At 36.5% G+C, this 20,456-nt stretch overlaps 1 protein-coding gene across 3 annotated transcripts in view; it reads right to left on the minus strand.

Moving 5' to 3' along the window:
• The window catches only part of LOC149318193 (neuronal tyrosine-phosphorylated phosphoinositide-3-kinase adapter 2-like), a 221,237-nt gene that overhangs the window by 22,455 nt on the left and 178,326 nt on the right, over positions 1 to 20,456 (minus strand). For all 3 annotated transcript variants that reach the window (XM_089509208.1, XM_089509207.1, XM_089509206.1), the window contains exon 7: positions 17,962 to 18,065. In XM_089509208.1, coding sequence (XP_089365334.1) covers positions 17,962 to 18,065 — 104 coding nt within the window. The remainder of the gene's footprint in view (positions 1 to 17,961; positions 18,066 to 20,456) is intronic.

The following is a 20,456-nucleotide window of genomic DNA, read 5'->3' on the forward strand; positions in this document are numbered from 1 at the left end:
ATTGGTGCACGACCACAGCGACCAGACAGTCCGCTCTCAAAGCGGGCCACGGCAGAAGTCCTGAACAGGCTGCTGGCAAAGAGTGGACTTTCCCTATTTCTGCTGTCAGCCTGAGGCTGCCTTAGGCAGAAAAAAAAGTTTTTAAGAAGTCCACTCTTTTTATTGTTGTTGAGAATTTTTGTTCTCCTTCCAGCAAGCAAACGCATAAGACTGCAGTTATTTATTGTGCACTTAGATCAATCCAGCTAGACAAAATCCCCAAAGATAAATAATATAATTAGCATTAATTGAATGGAAGTTATTAGCCTTAAAAGTCAATATGCCTTATGTTAGCACAAACAGTTCCTACTAGAGGCTGTAATCCAGCAAAGCACTTATGTGCCCAATGTAAAGTCTGGTGTTACTGATCATCTGGATGTCCAGCAAGAACAGAATGGAAGCTAGCCAGACTTTCATCTGGAGCCTCTTGGTGGCAGGTGTCCAGTTTTGGGAATAGGATGTTAAAGTAGGGATGTGGAGTGTACTCAGAGCCAAACATCACTATGGAAACATATTATGAGCTGGAGGGCAACAGCTAGTTTCCATGTATTATTTACTTACCCAGTGACTGTGAAAATGGATGTGTTGAGAACTGTGACAAATTCCATCACATTAGATACACTTTTACTTAGAGAATATGATCCACAACCTGGGTCTATTCCACCCAAAGTAATAATGAAAAGCATTCCAAAAATAACACTCCAAAAATTGCTTTGAAATAATGAGATTTTTGAGACTTGGCCAGTCTGGGATTCTTATCATTTGCCCCTAGATTCTGAACCTTTAAGTTGCTTACTGTTGCCATGTTTTCTTTCCCTGACCTTTCAGATGTCAGAGGAGTGCAGGAGTCATGTTTTTAGTGATGTAGACAATGCTTTGCGAGATGTGGATTCAAGTCTTACTTGGCCTGATCTGGTAGCAATCTCCAATTCACTAAGTTGTTAAAAAAAAAAAAAAAAAAGGGGGGGGGGAGGACCTATGGCAGATATATAATGAAAAAGTAATTCAAATACATTCTTCTGCATGATATTGTATAGATAAAAATGTGTGATTTATCAGCGTCAGCCCAATGAAAGAGAAATCAGCTTAGGATTTTATTTAATTCAGAAATGCTCATGGCTGTTTAAATCTAACAAAATATTAATAATATTTTAATTGAACTGAATACCATTAATGCCTATTCTTAATTGATACTAGTAATTATGTCATGATATATCTTAATGTCTCTTCTTCCTAATGTTCTTTAATATGCATAAGTGCTGGTAGATCATAGTGCCTGGTGCCTAATTAGAAGCCTTACAAAAGAAGGATATAAATTTAAGAATATACCTGTGGTGCTGGAGTCTTAATTATTTGCTGGTCAGAACTTACAGCAACCCTGCTAACTGCTTAACCAATCAAGCAATCTAGCTAGGCAAAGACTTTAAAATGCTCAAGCATGGGAATGGTCTCTAGGTTTCCTTCTATGGCCACTAAGACAATAGAGGATAAAGAAACTATAGGGGAGAAATCAAGAGCTCCATGAATCCCATTATTATTATTATTATTATTATTATTATTATTATTATTATATAATACATACATACTGTACATACATACATCTAGGGTTGCCATAATTGTCCACTTTTACCAGGGACAAAATGTGGAACAAATTCAAGACCAAACTGTAGGACAACTGCAGGACAAAACTCAGCCCAAAATGTAGGACATTGAAGAAAAATGGTGGACCTTAAATGTCCTACATTTTGAGCTGAGTTTTGTCCTGCAGTTGCCCTACAGTTTGGTCTTGAATTTGTCCTACATTTTGTCCCTGGTAAAAGTGGACAATTATGGCAGCCCTACATACATACATACATACTCCCAAGAGCAAACTGATTTTGCCAATTTATATAGTAAGGGAAACTATTTTACTATACCATTGCATATAAAAAGGGACACAAATATAAGGGACACCCTTTTACTATGCTATTGTATGGGACTTCAGCATTCACAGTTTTTGGTATCCATGGGGGTCCTGGAACCAAACCCCAGCAAATACCAAGGGCTGACTGTACAAGTCTCTTCTCTTGTCCATATATGTGGAATGATGCTATGGCAGAACCAGTGATATACTGAGATTATTCCAACATGCTTTGCCATGGATGACCAGCAATGAAAAATGCCTTATTTCTAACCAAAGATACAGCTGTGTTAGTCTGTAGAATCAGTAGATAGAGAGATCTTGTAGCACCTTATTGCACCTTAGAGATTAAACATGAGCTTTCGTAGACTTCACTCTACTTCCTCAGATGCTTTTGGCGGAGTGGAAGCCAGGGGCAGTCATATATATGCCATACGTATGTGAGAATGTCAATTCAAATTAAAAATCCTTTGGGTATGGAAATTATTATTTTTAATCAGATTTCCTTAAAATGATGCAGCTTTTTTTTCATGCCTCATTATTATTACTTGCATTTATTCTGTTGCCTTCATAGAATCATAGAATCGTAGAGGGCCATCCAGTCCAACCCCCTGCCATGCAGGAAATCTCAATCAAAGCATCCCCTTGCTTTATTTCATCTTATGATTTATGGCCTCTTTACCTTATTTTCTACCCTTTATAAAAAAAATCTCAGGGCAGATGACAACAGTGCTAAATTACAATAAAATATCAAAAATACAGTAAATAAAGATCTTACCAGTGAAACAATAAGCAATAATATTAGTTTCAGTAGTAATTAAATGTTCAAAATTTCACAGTTGAATGGATGCCTTGCACCAGTCATATTATTTGAAGGAAAGCCACCAAGAAAGACCTATCTCATGACATCACATGATGTACCATGAGATGAACCTCCCAATCTTTAGATATAAAATCACTTAGCACGCCTGATCTTCCCTTGGGAAGCCATTTCCCCAAGTCCAGATAGTAGATCTGCATTCACGGATATTCTGTTCTTAAAAAGAAATGAGTTCACAACTGTACAATTGAACCAATAATCCCCAAACAGTTGACTCCTGAAGTACATAGGCCAAGAACTAATGTAAAAGAAAAGAAGTGTAATCATTGTTTTAAAATTATCATTTAAAATACATGATGTTTTTATTTTCATTGTTGAACAAGACAAAATGAAGGTTATAAGTTATCAAAAATGAGTGCTGGCATCCATACGTCGTCATAACTTGCATACATATAATGTAATATGAGGAAGTCAAACATTTCAGTGACAGACTATGAAGGGACACACGTACATATACAGATATATAAACAAACTATACATACATACATGGGTGAATAAATATACATATTTAATGGCATACAATGTACACACAAGAATACTATACAGGTGCAGGAAGTGCAATATACTGTATAAGGCTATACAAACATCTGAGGGACTCCATGATAACAGAGTCACCATGATAACAAGGCTAGAGCAGTTTGTGATGTAACAAAAGGAATGGTGATAAAAACAGAACTTGTCCACAGTGTCCTGTGTGGTGTTTCCCTCTCTTTCACACACACAGTTTAAACAGTTTAAACAAAAACAAAAACCCACAGAATTCACATATCAAGATTTCAAAAAAGCTGCATTCATGATGAAATGTGTGTGAAATGAAATTAATGTTATGCTATTTATATCATATTATAAATAGGCTCATCATTTTAACAAAAGGATACACAGTACCATGCTTTCATGAAGTTTTGCTTCATACTAATTTAATCATTGTCTCTTTTCATTTATGAATCACAACGTATAACAGGATGGGAATCATGCATTCTCCCAGGTATTATTAGACTAATAATCCCAGAAGCTCTAGCCAGCATGACCAGAAATGTGAAATGCTGAGCATTACAGTACAACAACATCTGGAGGACAAAGTAACCCCCAACCCATACCATAACATTGTTTTGCCCTGAGTCAAAAAATAAAGGTACGCCAAAGAAGAAAATATTTTTTTCCCCAACAAAGGCACAGGAATTTCAACAGTAGCTGCACAAGAATCATAGAAAAGGAATTTGTCAATAATATTGAGGGTCACTTATTTTCTCAGTCTAATTAAAATAATTGTTTATATTTTTAAAATCCTGTAAAAACAATTTCCTGTATGCATATTTAAAAAGATAGTTCACTAATTCTTGAAGGGAGAAGTCTTAAAGCGAATACTCCTGATTAAACCTTTCAAAAATAAAATCAATGCGGCATAGTCCACTTATTGATAAGTCAATGTGATGTTAAAATCTATGACTTGCATTTTTAATTCTAAATACAATTTCATTACACCATACAGCAGATCCTGTATCCCATGTGATTTTGAACAGCAGTCAAAAAGTGGATGAAGCATTTCCAGGTAATAGTTTGATTCTCTGAGTAAGCAAGAAAAATGTGGTTCTATAAATACAAAAATTCACAGGCCCCAAGGGTTTTAGTTTAATTGCATTAGACCAGTGAAACAATAAGGGTATGTGGGTACTGAACATCAGTGACTACAGCTTTGCTTAGCTGCTGTTGTAAATTGGCTCAACATTCTTTGGAGATTATCACACCGGCAAAAAAAAGCAGGAGCATAGCGGTATGCTCCTGTCAATATTGTGTGATAAAGTGAAGATTATCATACCATTATCTCACAATTATCCCTTGAATAAAGAGGAATTCTAGCACCGCTTGTTATTCATAGGGATTTTCCGTGAATACAAAGTGACACTAGAATTCCTCTTTATTTATGGGATAATTGCAGGATAATCACAACATCATGAGATGTCATGTGATAATCTTTGCGTTATCACATGATATTGAGGGGAGTATACCACTATGCGCTCATCTTTTTTGTCAGTGTGATAATCTCCATTATGTGGTACAAAGTGGCTTTTACTAATCATTTATATCTGCATAAATTTTAATAGTTGTATTGGTATTAAAACTAACATCTTGCCTCTAAACACATTTATTTAAACGTGTTTTCATTTCATTTAACCCAAGATTCTCCCCAGGAAGTGAGTTTTGGACTGCACTTGCCAGTTACAATTCTCAAAGTACCTTCACATCTATTATATTCAAAAGCTGTTTAAGGCTGTAATCTTATACACGCTTCCTGGGAATAAGATTCATTTAATTCAGTTGGGATTGCTTTTGAATAGATATGTGAAGATTTGGAATGTAAACTGCCACAGAGGCATAGAAATGGAGAGCAAATACAGTATCTCTCAGATTTTTGAAGCATTTTAGCCAAACTGTAACCAAAACAGGGACAGTGCTACGTAGGGCCTGTGACACTATCTAAAGCCAAATACATATTGGGTGAGGTTGGGAGAAAAGCTCTGTGATTAATTGACATAAGAGTTCACAGAGATGCTCAGTTAAAACTCATGTGAAACCATTTCCAGACAAACATATGGAAGCTGATTCTATCATTAGTTACTAATCAAGGTGGATGAGAGATACAGCTTATTGCTGGAGACTTGGAATGATGCAGTGAATCCACAATAAGCTTTTTCCTCATGTTCTTTGAAGGACTGGGAAGAGGAGAATTGGGTTCGCTCCAGTTGTCATCAGTGGAATGCACATAAGTGCTGATACGTCAGGTACCCCATGGATATCCATGTGTTTATTCTAGTTCTAAGATTCCCAGGGATGTGTAGCCTAGTGGTATGCAACACTGGTGTACCTAGGTTGCACGGGGAGGTACCATGAACCCAATTTATCGATGACACTGAGGATATGAAAGCCAATACAGATTGGAATTTGACTTTAAAAATGGCCAGGATCCATTTAAACTTGGCTATGGTATAACACAGTCACAGGTCCCAAATGGATAGCCAAAGCCTTGGTGATGCATTAATCTGTTCCATGTATATCATGAGACCAGGAGCCCTATCGCTATGGTCCCACTATAACTGCTATGGATGTATATTGTGGAATCTTGAGGTTTGTATTGGTGAGACACTAGAGCTCTCTGCCTGAGAATTCTACATCCTAAACTTCCTCCCTAAACTACAAGCCCAGGATTTCATAGGATGTTACCATGCCTGCTGAAATGGAATCATAGCGTTATAACTGTGTATTGTGAAAGAGCCCCAGCTCAGACAATACTCAGTGCTCAACAGGCAGACTGTATTATACTCTGTGCCAATGGGAGATTACTGTATTTCAAAAGTGAAGGAAAGAGAAGGAGGAAGTTTATGTTGACACATTTAGCTTTATGAGAAATATGTTTATTTTGGATCAATTGTGTGAGTAGATATAATCCATCATAAATAAAGGATTTGCCACAACGAATGAAGAGAATTTGCCACAATGGATGAAGGATTTGCCACAACAGATGAAGAGAATTTTCAGAGGTTTGCATTACAAACTTTGCAAATGAATAAATAAATAAATGCAATTTTTTTTCACAATTTTGTTGTAAAGATCTTCTGAACATCAAAGAAATACAAAGGTGAATGAAAGGAAAACTGTCGGATTTGCCTATTCACTCAGAGGATTTTGAACACTTAGCTATTTAAAATCTGACTCTGAATCCTGGTATGTTTAACCATGTTCCCCCTCTCCATAGGCTTGGACATGTACAAACATGTATAAACATGGCATATGTGGCATGTACAAAAATAAACTTCTTTGTACTGGAAACAACTGTACCTGGCAAATTTGGCTAGTGAAGAAGGTTAAGAATTTAGTTCATTATGAACTTAATTAAACTTGCAAATGTCTTCATAAGTTCAACAGAAAGCAGTTGAGTTTATTTTTATTTTATTTTTTAAAAAAAAAAACAATGTGGGAGAAAGTAAAACTGACATATTAGTTTATTTGCACTTGCTACTGTGCTCTTCCAGATTCCTAACAGAAGATTTAGAAATACAAGGCTGTCCTAATGATGTGGTTGTTCCTTGTTATGGTGCTCTAAGGGCTCATTCCCACTTACATTTAAACCGGTTTGGGATTCACCTTTTCTACATTTTGGTAAATCGATTCTAAAGGGTCCGTTGTTTCCACTATGAAAGTGGATCTTTTCATTATTCTCTTGTAATCTCTCTTTTTTATTTGCATGACTGTCATCCCCACTAGTTTGTGCCGCTTCAAAATGCATGCCAATCATCTGTGCATCATCAGTGATATAAGCGGCAGCCCAGGCAGCCCAGCTTGGGAACTATATATATATAGTAGAGTCTCGATTGTCTGACCTTCAATAATCCACCATTCCAGATTATCCAAAATCGCTGCTCAGTGATTTCTTTACATTTTCAGAGGACTGAACTGTTTATACAGTACGTACTGTACATCACAATGTTGATTAGTGATTTCCTTACATTTTCAGAGGACTGTTTTATATATTGCAATGTTGTTACTGGAACATTACTGCAATGTTACTCTTACTGTTACTGCAGTAAAACTTCAATACGTTTGCAATTCATAGTGATTTCAAGGCTTTTCTTTGACTCTCTGGATTATCTGACATTTTCTGCTATCCGACTATCAGCCCACCTGTTTATGTCAGATAATTGAGACTCTACTGTATACATATATTGATAGAAGATATGATTAATTACTTTTGCAACTACGTGCCTCATTATGAGCTGCTGTCAGATCACCCAGGTAATTTCAAGTAGTTGCAAAACCAATTAATCAAATCTTCTATCAACTTTATTTAAAAAATAAATAAAAAAATCACATGTCACACCACAAGTACAAAAGCAGCACTGAGAGGGGAGGAAATGGTGGATCTAACAAAACCTGAGGAGGGATGGTAAACACCCCTCTGCCATTAGTCCCTCCCCTCCAGAATGATGCAAATTCAGATCAGTCATTCCCACTTGTTGAACATGCTCCAGAATCAATTCTTTTCAAAAGAACTGCCAAAGAACTAGTGTCAGGAAAGAGCAGGGTTTTTTTTTTTTTTTTTTTTTGCCTTTGTCTTGCTTCATCATAATTGAAACTGATCACAATAGGATCAGAACCAGTTTCAAAGGGGAACGACAGTCATACAACCCAGTCAGCAATTTGCTTTAAATCACAGTGGAGAGGCAGCCTAAGCGGTTTCCCTTGGCAAAAACTCTCTCTCTCTCTCTCTCTCTCTCTCTCTCTCTCTCTCTCTCTCTCTCTATATATATATATATATATATATATATATATATCATAAAACAAAGTAGATCAACAACCCCCTCTTGTGGCCATCCAAAAATTGGCATACTAAACTCAACTATTAGTTTTAACAAACCACAGCAAAATACACTGAAAAAGATAAAGCTCACATCTTACTTCAGATTTGCATGAGTAAAAATAAATAGACTGAATCTTCTATTAGAAGCTTATGACCTCAAGAATATAATTGTTAAAATTCAGATGATTACTATATGTTATATATGGTGACTGGATGGTAAAAATGTCTCATGTTCGCTAAATAAAAGAAAAGAAGAAGAAGGAGAAGAAGATGACCTGGCTTTGGGTTTGCAACCCCATCCCCACCTTTGTAGCTCTTTTTAAAAATGAAAAAAAGAAAAGAAAAAGAAATGGAATGATTCTAAATTTCAGTGATTGCTGTAATATTCCATGGATTTAACATTTAGCAAGTTTTGAAATATGATTCCCTATGGTGAATCACAGGTCCTGGATTGAAAAGCCACAAGCTTCAGGGATCTGAGAAGAGTTAAATCTGAAGGATACCAGTTACCTAGTCATACAATGGAACTATAGCACTATTATTCTGCTTTAATCATTCTGGTTCTGTCCTATGGAATCCTGGGACTCCAAAGGAAGGAACAATGGCAGTTAAATGTGGAATAATAGTGCTATTACCTAATGCCAGGTTACCTAAATATTACTCTGTGCTGTAACAGATACCCTTCTCTCTTGTGACATCACTAAATTTAACATTTAACTAGTGTCCCCCCCCCCCCCCTCAATATTTGCCTAATGCTAGTATCTCTGTTTCTTTCCTTCTGCCTTACAGCTATTACCTTCACATTTCTCTTCCTGGGATCTACCTACCATCCTGCAATACATACCTGACTATGACAACCAGCCAATAAGTCATTATTTCTTCCAACTTTCTACGACTGACATTTTCTGCTAGATTAAGTCCATGCACCCCACACCTATCTTTCTGGGTCTGAAACCAAACTGAGATATTTCATAGCTGCCTGCACTAAGCAAAGAGAGACCAACTTTTAGGATTTGTGGCAATGTAAGGGGCAGAAAGAGTTGGGCTAAAGAATGAGAATTGGCTAATGAAGAGTGTATTGTGTTCAGATATTTTACATCTGTTGGTGGGGTGGTGGTGATATTTAGATTTATGTGCAAATTCACTTGATGGACTCATCTGAGCAGTACCTTTGATAAGATTTCCTTTTTACCATGGTCTGCCTTCACACTACAACTGTTGCTTTTTTTATGCCTGTGAGTTTAGAATATTTGTTCATCTCCTGGAATTGCTTTGACTGGATCTAATATTTATGTTGCTTAGTGAACTACCTGACAGACTCTGCAATCTATTCTGAACACAGTAGCCACTGACACATATCAGTAGCAGTCAGAAAACAGCAGGGAAACAGAATGTCCTTTTTAAAAAATGAAGCATATTCGTTTAAACAAGAATAATGTGTCTTCAAGCTCCATCTAGTGGCTATTAAGCTGAATGGCACAGCTGCCAACAAATAATATCAAATTCGCATCTGATGTTAAGAGCTGAAATGATGGATGGACAAATACTGTATTCATGTGCAAAAACTGGAGATAGATACAGTAAAGTAAAAAAAAAAATCCTGTATTTGCTGTGCAGTGTTGATTATAATGGATTTAGCTGCTGTGAATGTATGCAACAAACTTGTTTCTAGAACATATGTAGACATAGAAATCTCAGTTTTGTTGGGTTGTTGCTACCTATTGCTGCAAGAATGCAATGCCAGTGGGAATTCAAGAATGAATGTTTTGCAGTCTATCTATTGTAGGGTAGCTTTTAAAATCTATCTTAAGAAGATCACTTTAAAATGTGAGGGTGTTACTAATAACCATTCCTTCACACACACACACACACACACACACACACACACACACACACACAGATATTGTTCATTTACCTAATTTGTTGTAACCTTTTTTAATGACAGAATCTGTGCACCTTTGAAAACCAAATGATAACAGTTAATTCAGAAAGCAGGGCTTTGAGCATCAATTCATCTCGAAAAAGGGTGGTGATAGAGCAGGCTGCAATGGTTAATTCTATGATGTTTTGGATAGAGGTCGATTTAACTTTAAAGATAAGAAGCCCAAGTGGTGGTCTACCTGTCTCTCTTCTCTCTTTCTCAAGTGGCTTTGTTGGCTTTCTCAAGTGGACAGCATTCCTGAAAGAAAATTCCCAGAGATGTTCTTGCAGGGGGGGAAAAAAAAAGATAAATGCCCCCAATGGAGGCACCTGATGACACAAACCATATAGACACCAATAATCTGAAAAGGAGATCCATGTGTTCTGCAGACTTGAAACACCAGGCTTGACAATCATGTAGACAGTCTATATGTGTAGTAGAAGGTGTCTTATTCAGATTACAGGTTCCAAGTGAAAAGAAAAACAACGGGAAGGGTGGAGTTAGTCTACTTTCTCTGCTTCCATGCTTATTTTGACACTCTTTTGTATGCCAATAGGGCTTAAGAATAATTGCCATTGGGATACTTAGTTCCAACAGCATTGCCATGCTGCTATGGCAATCAAGCCATTGTTTTAAACAGTGGCAAGAGTAAAACAGAGATTAAAAACATGTTTGGCCATCTTTTTTTCTTAAAGGTAAGACTGTCAACCTGATGCTATTAGCAGTTTCTCTATCTAGTCATCAGGGGGTATTTTCATCCCTCCCCAGAATTTATGAAGGCCATCCAAACAGTTGTCTTAACATTACTATCCATGATTGTTAGCTAGGATCATTGAAAGAAATCTGTGAGCAAAATCCTACAATCCGTGGGTACAGAATAATGTGTAATTCATGTTTCCCACAGAAAGCAGTCTTCAAGTGCTGCATGTGCTCCCACAACTATTCACTGGCCAAGGGTGGTTAGGAAATACCCAGGAAGCATCCAGCTACAGTTCCATAGCTGGGAAGAGAAAACTTATGTTGCCCTCCCTGAGCTCCACACTTTCTAGTTTTATTGCCCCTCTCCCAAAAACAAAACAAAACAAAACAAAACAAAAAACAACAAAAACCTTAGGTTTTTCTGGGTTCCTCAGGCTATGTGGCCATACTCTGGAAGAGTTCATTCATGACATTTTACCAGCATCACAGATGCTGACAAAATATTGGGAATAAATTCTTTCAGAACACAGTCACATAGCCTGAAAAACCCACAAAAAACTATAGATGCCGGCCATGAAAGACTTTGCTTTCATGAGACCCCCCCCCCAACAACAACAACAACAAAAATCCTTGCTCCACCGCTTCTCATTTAATTTCAAAAGAAGCTCCATAGAAGGTATATTTGGTTTTAACTTATATTGTGAGCCTCCTTGGGCTCCATAGTGTGAGAAAGGCAGATATATAAATTAATGAAATAATTAATCATCCAATTGGGTGAATGGGTGTTCAACCATGTCTATGTACCATTTCCTAAACAGAAGTCCTTTCACCAGAGGACTCTTCACACCTGAGGACAGGGAGATAACTTCAGTTTCTGGAAGCATTCAGATCTGGAAACTGTGTTAAGGAAGAAAGATACAATATTCTTCTACTGCACCTGTTCTGCTTTGATCAGGATATGCATACCTATCCACTTCTGTGGCTGCTTTAAAGTACTTAAGAAGCCAGCAACCCAAGAGCTATGTTGGATCAGAGCAGAGGCCTAATTTCATGCTCACACACAAGAAAAAAGAATTCAAAACATCTTCCTCCAGCAGGAGACATATGCAAGTGCAGCATCTATTTTGTGTTCTCCAGTATCTCTGCATTTATTGTTCTTGGAGATTATATACAATAAAACCATCTTGACTAGTAGCTATTGATTGCTTCCAATCCTTATGTATTTATCCATCCGTCTTTTAATGACCTTCATATTAGCAGTTATAAAATATAAATACATAAACATTAGTCTAAATCCAAATGTAATGGCCCTTATTATATTAGAACCATTAAACCAAGCAGGACTTGTTCTGTTAATAGATATGCAAATTTCATTGATTCAGCAAGTCTACTCCAGTTAGGATTAATAATTGGATGTAAACCAGCTAGTAATCTCCAGTGCAATACATAGTTTGTCCCTGAGAGAAAATTATAGGGATGGAATTAAAAATCAAAATTTATAAATTAAAAAGGGGGTTATAAATCTCCAAATGTTCAGGCCATGCTCAGAAGTCAACAGCTATAGAAACTGAAATACTAGCAAAATACTATGATCTGTTAATAAGACTGTATCAGTGACTGAACGTAGAAGAGAAAAGAGGGAATCTGGAAGGGAGTGGCATATGAAAATAACCCTAATCCATACTTGTTGGGCAAACAGTATGCGGAATATTTTCTAGGTAAATATAGGACAGATCCCAGGGCCAGAAAAATTAAGCCTAGAAATATCTAAATACATGCATTGCATGTTTAAATAGTTGAAATGTGTTTAGATATCATGCTAACTAAAATTTAGACAACGTGGAGTCTCAAGTGAATGTCCTGCCTAGGAGATAAAATATTTCCAATAAGATTTCTTTAAAAAATCAGCAGACAGACTTCCTCCAAAAACAAATAGTTTTGGCTGAACAACCATTAGATCTTCAAAAAAAGTTAACAGAATTTTTACAAAGTGAACAAATTCATTGTGAGAGTGGGCTGTTCATAAATTTCCAGGCAAAACAAATTGTATTACAAGAGTAAGAGATCCACATTTACTCTTGTAGGTAATCATACAATTTGTGTCTTACAAAAGCATGATATATCTGAGGCTTCCTCAATGCAGTGCCTTTCATATGTGTTAAACTAAAAATACAATCCTCCAGATAGGCTCTACAGACTAGTAGTAATGGGCGTTGGATTCAACAAATCTGAAGGGTACCAGTATGGGAAAGCCTGGGATATTCATTCATTTTCAAATCCACTAGACCCTGCACTCTTTGTACTTGCCATAAGATGGAGCCATTAGTCTAGTCCAGCAATATACTGCCTTCTTTTTCAAGTATTCAGTGATGCTTCCTGGCAAGTTTGGAATCTGCCTGGTTTCATCCTATGTAAATATGCCTTTTATTTTAGCACCATTTTAAAGAGCTGTGTGTGTGTGGAGGGAATAATAATAATAATAATAATAATAATAATAATAAAGCTCACACTTATATAAAAAAATCCTCATATATTATGCATTGGATCATAAAATATTCTCAGTTGAGAAGACCAACTGAAATTAATGTGTTTATCATTATCAACTTATCCCACGTATTTCAGGGCCTACTCTAAATGTGACTTGATCTGAATCCAAAAAGTATATATACAGATTAAATACAGTCAGCCGTCCACATTTGCGGCTTTGACTTTTGTAGATTTTATTACTCATGGATCTGATTAATATGTTCTCTCTAGGAATCACCAAGTCATCCAGTGTGATTCTTCTAGAAGCTGATCATAAAGTCACTCTGGAAGATCTAGAGATTCATAGAAAAAACACTTCAGGCATTTGTAGGTCATCCAGTGTGTTTCTATGGTCACCTTCTGTGGATGTTGACCATAGAGTTGCATTGGAGGATCTAGAAATTCCTAAAGTGATGTTCTCTCAGGTATTAAAAATTTTTTTCCACTTGTGGTTTTTCCACTTTCACAGGGGACCTGCATGCCTAACCATAGCAAATTTGGCAGGCCCACTATACTCATGTCTACAGGTTCTGTTACAGACAATATTGGTGAGAGCATAATGTAGTGGTTTGAGTCCTGGACTAGGAGTCTGGGAGACCAGGGTTTGAGCCCCCTTGGACATGGAACTTGACTTTAGGTAAGTTGCATTATCTCAGCCTCCAAGGAAAGCAATATCAAACCCACTCTGAACAAAAACTTGCCAAGAAAACCCTACAATAGCTTTACCTTACATTCACCATGAACACCAGTGTGGTATATGTGAGAGTTGGATGAAGACACTGGGAGACAAGGGTCTGAATCTCCATTCAGCCATAAAATCCCACTGGGTGTCCTTGGGCAAGTCATACTTTCTCATCCTTACAAAAATATAATGACAAACCCCCTCTGAACAAATTTTGCCAAGAAAACCCTGTGATGGGGTTGGCATAACTCAGAAATGACTTGAAGGCACGTAACAACTACACAGGACACTATAAGTCAGCAACTTGACAGTAGACAACCAAAACACAAAGAAGACCAATAAGAAAGGTGTGTAGGGCCCGGGAAATAAGGACAATGGTGTGAAAGTAACTGAACTGGACAAACCAAGAAGGTGGCTTGTAACAAAATAGATTGTATGCTAGGGAAGGAAGCGAATTGTGGTGGTGGGGATATAAGATAGCTAGAAAAGAACAGGAACAATGCTCAATGAACAGAAGCAGTGAGGTGTGTGAAAGTGTGGGTGCATATACATATTAGGGATGTAGAGATCAATCCATTTTCAGCATTTATTGTGGGGTGCAGGAGAAAATCTTCCACTTCATATATGAATTTTACTGTAAAATTTAATGCCTTTTGTACATATTTTGGCATTAAATATGAATGTCATATGTTTTTTAACAACAATATGCCTTTTATACACATTTGTCCTAACACCTTATTTGAAATTACTCTTTCTTAATAGTTTCAAAACTAGACTCAAAGATTGTTATTAGAGTGCTTTTAGGAGTTTTTAAAGAGTATTTTAATGCATTTAAAATGTTTTCATCTTTCTACTGTTTTAATTTGTTTTTATTTCTTCATCACTTTGGGAACCGTTGAGGGCTGGGAGCCAGTACAGATAAATAAATTAGTAAATTAATACATAAATAAAATAAACAAAACAAAACAATATATCTAATAACTAAGAGGGGGAAACAAGGTTGATGAAGATAAAGTATCATATTCCTTTCGGATTTGCTTACTTTAAAAACTGAAACAAAAGCCTTCTTTTGGTTTTTTGGTTTTTTTGTTTGGCATTTTATTATTCTTACTAGTAGTTAGTAAGGAAGATAGTGGAATATGTGGCAGGATAGAGCATTTTCCCCTCAAATGAAAGTTTACTATAATTATGTCATTTTGCTCCTTTGTTATTCTAAAATCAATACTACATTTATCTTTTTAAATTCTGTTTTTCACTAGAAATTTACTGTATAGTTTTAATGCAACCCATATATTTTAGTTGTTTCTATCAATTTTACTTGTTTCTATCAATAAGAAATTAGTCAACATGAAATGAATGCATGTGTGAGATGGCCTTTATAGACCAGACCATTGCATGCTTGCATATCGTACTGTGTATTTAGTATTCTTTGTATTTGTGATATGGTATCTGCACAAAACATATCTCTTTCTGCAGCCATTACCCACTAGGGTCCAAGACATGCTAGTACTTGTTTTTTAATCTTTCCAAATGACATGGAAAACCAGAGGTACAAAGAGACATGTTTCTCCTTGAGTCTCTTTCAGCTGCATCTATTTTTGCCACAACTCAGGCGACTGCATGGAATTTCCTTTGAAAATATGCTCATGAACAAGTGTAAAATAAAAGAGAACTGCAGAAGGGAGGGCAAATCAAACTGGCTTTTTCATTTGGGTCTGTAAAAAACAGTCATGAATTTTACTTAAGTGAGCTCCTTCTCCTCACTCCTAAATGTACCATATGTTTGAAGCCATTTTGTATTTTACATCTTGCAAAGTATGTAAAGGGTCACTACATATGATCTCAGTAGTCATCTAATAAAACTATATATTTGTGTCTTCATATCTTTCTCCAAGTAATATACATAGACAAAGTGTTCTCTGCAGCTTCTGCAGATGGACAAATAAGTAGCTACATTTAAAGTGGATAGTTCTTTTTTAGAGGATCAGTCTATCATCTATCTATCTATCTATCTATCTATCTATCTATCTATCTATCTATCTATCATCTATCAATACTCAACATTGCATCCCATTGTCTAGTGTTACCAGTGTGTCTATACACACAATAAAATACCTGGTATGATCTTAAGATGGTATAATTAAATGCTGAGTTGAAGGTTTCATGAATGAAATTTCAGGTCAAAATAAAGCATGAAAGGGAGAGGAATGAGTCCCCTTTTAAATGTTTGTATGTGAAATAATGCTACTGCTACTTTCTTCTTCATGTCAGTGGTAGTTTTCAAATTTTAACACAACAAACCATTTAAAAATGGTAACATAGTGAAGATCATTCAACTAGTTTAGCATCCTGTCATTTCATTCTGCTGCATAGGTGTAAAGCAAGTATTAAAAGTAAAACCCAGGATGAAATTATGCAGATATGGTAATAAATAGGATAAAATGTGAAATGTGGGTTCGAGGAGAGGGAAACCTGCCCTCTTCCCAAGATAAAGAGGTCTCCAGGTGCACCCCTTATTTTCTCTAGGTCAGTCCCTTTCTATTGGTTCAACTAAGGTGCTGCACTTTGGGTAAATATTGTAGTTTGGGCAAGACTTACTTTAATACAATAATGACAATCAAAAACAGCAATACAAAAGACCAAGAACTAAAAGAAAGTCATGCACAAATAGACATGATTTCTACAGCATATGAGGAAAGTCTTTATCAATGTAAAATTAACATTCCTTCACAAAATGTATTTGGGACAACTTTGGGAAAGTTCCTTTTTTGGTGATGATTTCCATGGGCCATATTCCCTGGGAAAAATGTAATTTTTCCAAGCTGTGGGACAATTGATTTCTTCTACCACTTGAGGGTTGCTTTGGTTTGCAGGAAGGGAAAAGTTCTCTCAGACACTTCTGATCAAGAATCAACAGTTTTGATCAAGGACTCCAGACAATGAATTTTCTTAAAATGCCATAAGAAGAATCATTTGTCTTCGTGCCACTGTGTTTTCTGTTGCAAAATACAGCACCCCATAACTACTCAGCACCCCATAAGTGGGTGGCCTGCCACCACCACTATTAGGAACCCCATGGGTGAGGGGAGAGTGCATTTCTGCACATTTCTCTCCAAGGCATTCACAGTATATGGGAAGTCCCTCCACAGATACCCTGCTAATTGTAACAAATTTGCTACTTTATAAAAACAGAGGAGCATTATTTAACCATTCTAATAGTATTACATATAAGATACGAAGTAGTGATGAAGAAAAATGAGCTGCCGTGTGCAGGAAACAGAATATTATGCTATAAATGCTTATTCCTCTATCTATCTATCTATCTATCTATCTATCTATCTATCTATCTATCTGCATATTTTAATCATGCACAAATCAAAATATATGCACATATGATACAATACAAAGAGGTAAGAGTTTAAATAGTATATACAAAGTCACTTAGAAACATAGTAAAAATGTTGTTGACAAGACATTTTTTTAAAAATCTGTATTATAAATAAAACAGACTGAATATATCAAATGCTGATAAATTTTTAAACTGAGAAGAAAAAAGACCACACAGGACCAAATAATAATAATAATAATAATAATAATAATAATAATAATAATAATGTATTCCACTAATGCATAAAAGTACAAAAAGTTACAACATTTAAATTACAGAATGGATAGACAAACAGTGATTTAAGACAAGTTACCCGCAAAGAAAGACTGGCACACTACCAGGATACCACAGGTAAAATTTCTTTGCTTATGAGAAAGGGGCAGGCTTGAGAGAGACAGAGAGATTGAGAGAGACAGAGAGAAAAACTCACACACATATGCACAGGCATACAAACAGAAATCGAACAAAACACGCCGAACAATTTACATTAACAGATGATAGACAAACACAGAAGTGAGAAAATTTGGCATGTTGCATCACAGGAAGTCATTCACGACTGGCTAACGATGGTACCTGGCTCGGTTGTGGATCGCTCGCTTGCCTGAGAGGAGTAACGGAGGGAGGAGGCACACCTGATGTGGATGCAGATCGCCCTAATCTGCAACTTGCTTTCGGTTCTAGAAGAGAAAGGAAATATATTAGAGATAAAATTCCTTTGTCTCTTTTCTAAACTTAGACTCTCTGAGAAAACAGTCATTGCTTTGTTTTGTTTTGTTGATATGCCACCTTTCCCCCAGAATGGGACCCAAGATGGCGCACAGTTAAAATTTAACAATGTTTTTTAAAAATACAAAACAATGAAATTCATCTCATTAAAACAGTATAAAATTACATTAAGATACATTAGTTAAAAAACATAAATGGAACGTACATCACATATATGATTATATATTAAAAGCCAGCTTCTTTGCCAGCTGGTGAAAGGAAAGCAGTGAGGGGGCCAGCCTAGTTTGCCATGAAGAGACATTCTAGAGGGTGGGAGTAGCCACTGGAAAGGCCCTCTCTTGGTGATGGGATTGAGAGAAAGCCTTCCCCTGTAGATCATAGCACCCTGGCAAGTTGGTATAGGGAGATATGTTCTTTCAAATAGTCTGGACTTATGATGTCCACACTTCCCTTTGCCCCCTCATGCTTTCAAGAGAAGTCAAGAGACTTTTTCTAGCAGTATATTTTGATAAGTTTTTTTTAAAAGTCTCCCAGTATAGTCTTGCAAACAAGCTGATAATATATGGGCTAGATGATGCTACTTTTAGGTCGATTTTTAGTTGGATGACTGATCAAACCCAAAGATTGCTCACCATTGGTTCCTTCTTATCATGGAAAGAACTGGCTAGTGGAGTACCTTGACATTATCAGCCTGTTTCTTTGCTCCTCTAGAAACTAGAGCATGAGTCAATGGATTTAAATTACAAGAAAAGAGATTCACACCTTAAACATTTGGAAAAACACCATGACGAGAAAAGCTGTTCAACAGCTGGAAAAGATTGCCTCAGAAGGTGGTAGATTCTCTCTTTATTTGGAGGTGCTTAATGAGAGGTTGGATTACCATCTATCAGGAATGCTCTAGGTGGGAATAGCTATAGGTATGGTGTTGGAATAGATGGTCCTTGGGGTTCATTTCCACTTTGTAATTCCAACAATATTCAACTCTATTAAAGTGAGATTTCCCTTCAACAATTCTTTTAATGCCTCACCTTAGTGTCTGTAGAGGAAATCCATCATGTTCAAATTTACTGTTATTCCATGACATTTACTTAAAAAGCCACCACATCACACACAAACACACACCTTAATGCCTCATGTTTACTCAGTTCCTCTTGTCTGCCAACATGCATGCTTCTTAGGTAATGCCAAAAGTAAATGTATTAAGATAACTACTGATATATATATTCATGTATAAGTCTAAGAATTTTAGACAAAAAATTGACCCCAAAAAACTGAGATGACTTATCCACAGGTAAATGTAGGTACTGCAGTTTAACTCTCTCTCTCTTTTTTAAAGGAGCCATCACCTGGTCAAAGGCTAGAGTGTAATCTGTCCTGGAAGCACTGAACCCCCCCTCCCCCAACTCTCTCATCCATCCATTCTTTATTTTGAGCACAGAAAGTTATGCCTGCTAGAATTTTGTAAGTTCTTTGGCATTATTTTCCTTTGCTTCATCCTTTAGATCTTTTGTTATATGCCCCTAAATTTTACTCTTGATTTATACATGAGTCACATCTAAATCCATAGTTTAGGCCCCCAAACCTTCCTTTGACTTCTACATGAGGTTGACTTATAGTTGAGTATATATGGCAAATATTTGTTATCAGTTAGATCACAGTGGAAGAAAAGCTCTCTGAGAATGTAAATAATTGTCACATATTCCATCTCTGTGGAGATTATCACACAGGAGGCAAAGTGCCCAAATCCTGTGCATAAACAGGGTTTAAATCTCAGGAAAATCCCGCAAATGCGGGATTGTTTTCACACACATCGGGCTAATTGAGCTTTAACACGACATCAACTCATGCAAAAAGTGTGCAAAATCATGCTGCTTTTTACTTTTGGGATTTTCCTGAAAATAAAAAGCAGTGTAATTTTGTAACTTTCTACATGGGTTAATGTTGCATTAATGCTCAATGTGGCCGACATTGTCTGAAAACAATCCCACTTTTGTGGGATTTTCCTAGGATTTAAACCCCATTTTTGCATGGTATTTGGCTGCTTCCGTCCTGTGTGATAAACTCCTGTGATAGATTTAAGTCATTTTCCTCTCTCTTGTTCAGCTCTGTTTTGTTAATGCTAATCTTAATTTGACTCAACAGTTTATCTTTTGATAATTACTCCACACAACTGAGTGTTGTAGACAGTGGCCTAAATCTAATTTATTCCAAATTAGAGTAAATGCAATGAATCACTGGAACTTACATAAGTGTTGACTTACCAAGTTCCCATTGACTCAGTTTGTTTATTTTAACTGGGACTAATTGGATTTAGGCCCATGTGTCTTGCTTGAGAACTGCTG

This window comes from Sceloporus occidentalis, unplaced genomic scaffold (genome assembly GCF_023333645.1).
Source record: "Sceloporus occidentalis isolate IW3139 unplaced genomic scaffold, rSceOcc1.0.p SCAF_2, whole genome shotgun sequence".
In the NCBI taxonomy this organism is placed as follows: domain Eukaryota; kingdom Metazoa; phylum Chordata; class Lepidosauria; order Squamata; family Phrynosomatidae; genus Sceloporus; species Sceloporus occidentalis.